The sequence below is a fragment of the Eimeria mitis genome, genomic scaffold (assembly GCF_000499745.2).
Source record: "Eimeria mitis Houghton genomic scaffold, Emh_scaff7996, whole genome shotgun sequence".
Classification (NCBI taxonomy): domain Eukaryota; phylum Apicomplexa; class Conoidasida; order Eucoccidiorida; family Eimeriidae; genus Eimeria; species Eimeria mitis.
In genome coordinates, this window is record NW_024016206.1 from 1 (window position 1) to 1,629 (window position 1,629).

General features: G+C 57.3%; 1 protein-coding gene across 1 annotated transcript; it reads right to left on the bottom strand.

Annotated features, from left to right (window-relative positions):
• Positions 1-213: 213 nt before the first annotated feature.
• On the bottom strand, positions 214-1,274 carry EMH_0093430 (uncharacterized protein; the record flags this gene model as incomplete). The annotated part of the gene is made up of 3 exons (XM_038023098.1): positions 214-299; positions 437-620; positions 672-1,274. 3 exons carry the CDS (start codon positions 1,272-1,274, stop codon positions 214-216), a joined length of 873 nt encoding a protein of 290 aa, XP_037878952.1.
• Between the last annotated feature and the right edge of the window lie 355 nt (positions 1,275-1,629).

Genomic DNA, 1,629 nt, shown 5'->3' on the forward strand with positions numbered 1-1,629 from the left:
GCAGCAGCAGCAGCAGCAGATGAATCTTTTGCTTCTCCCCACAGCAGCAAACAGTCTTCAATAAAACCCTCAAGACGATGAGATATGCAGCAGCAGCCATTCATGTGCTGCAGTTGCAGCAGCAACTGCCGATACAGCTGCTGCTGCTGCTGCTGCTGCTGCTGCTGCTGGTTGTCAGGCATCGAAGCGTCTTGTGTTGTGGAGGGAGTGCTGTTAGTTTGCTGCTGCTGCTGCAGCTGCTGCTGCTGCAGTTGCTGCTGCAGCAGTTGCTGCAGCTGCTGCAGCACCGACGGGTGTTGCTGCATTGCATGCAGGAGTTGCTGGAGTGTGGGTGTATCTGCAGCAGCAGTTGTGTCTGTTGCTGCTGCATGCAGCAGCAAGAAGACAGCAGCAGCAGGGAAATATTTTGCTGCTGCTGCAGCAGCAAACTCAAGACCTGAAACCTTGGGGGTCGGCATACGAACTCTGGCTGCTGTCTGCGGCAGCAGCCGATGGATGAGGTGCCTATACACCCCAACACGCCGCAGCACATGCAGCTCCAGGGGGCCAGCAGCAGCAGCAGCAGCAGCAGATGCATGCAGCTGCAGCACGGGGTCTAACAAAGAGATGCTGCGCACGCCCTGAGGAAAAAAATAAGCATAAGCTATTGCATGCGCGCAGCCTACACCTACCCCCAGCAGATGCAGACCTTGCTGCTCCTGCTGCTGCTCCTGCTGCTGCTGCTGCTGCTGCTGCTGCTGCACGTGTCTGACTACGCCGTTGAAGAGCGCTGCCTGGCGGCGCATGCGGTGTCTATACAGCAGATTTTTGTCAGCAGCAGCAGACCGCCCCCGCCTGAGCCTGGAAGGCTGCTGCAGCAGCAGCTGCTGCTGCTGCTGCTGCTGCTGCTCTGCCCATAGAGAAGGAGAAGAAGAACGGAGATAACCCTGTCTATTCATCAGCAGCAAATGCTTAATGTTTGAAGGAAAAGAAAGACTCGATGCCAGCAGCTGGTCGCTCCCGCATAGACCGCCATGAAAAAACAGCAGCATGTCGCCAGCAGCAGCAGCTGCTGCTGCTGCTGCTGCAGCAGCTGGAGCAGCAGGAGCAGCAGCAGCAGCAGCAGGAACACCCAAGGAAGCAGCTGCAGCGGCTGCTGCTGCTGCTGCTGCTGCGGGATGCTGAGGATTCGGCAAATAAACATATTCTGTCGTCGCCCCACCCGATAGATGAATGCTGCTTCTGAACAAAGACTGCAGGGAGGTGTCTGTACACCCGGAGGCCGCATGCAGCATATCTGCTGCTGCAGCGCATGCACCTGAGTCTATGAACTTCTGCTGCTCCTGCTGCCACCGCCGGTGCGCAACAACTCCCAATGCTGTTGCAGCAGCAGCTGGAAATACCCACGGAGGAACCGAAGCCCCTACAAAGCTTGAGAGGGGTCGACTGCAGCAGAAAGCAGCAGCAGGAGGCCTCCTCCTGCTGATCGTAGAGCTGCTGCTTTGTATGCATGCATGCTTGATGCAGCTGCTGCCTGCTGCTGCTGCGTTCAACAAGCAGCAAAAAGAGCGGCGGGAACCAGCCCTGAAACTGCAGCACGAGGCGCCCAACAAGCATAGAGCATCGCAGCTAGTATTCCCTTTGCTGCTG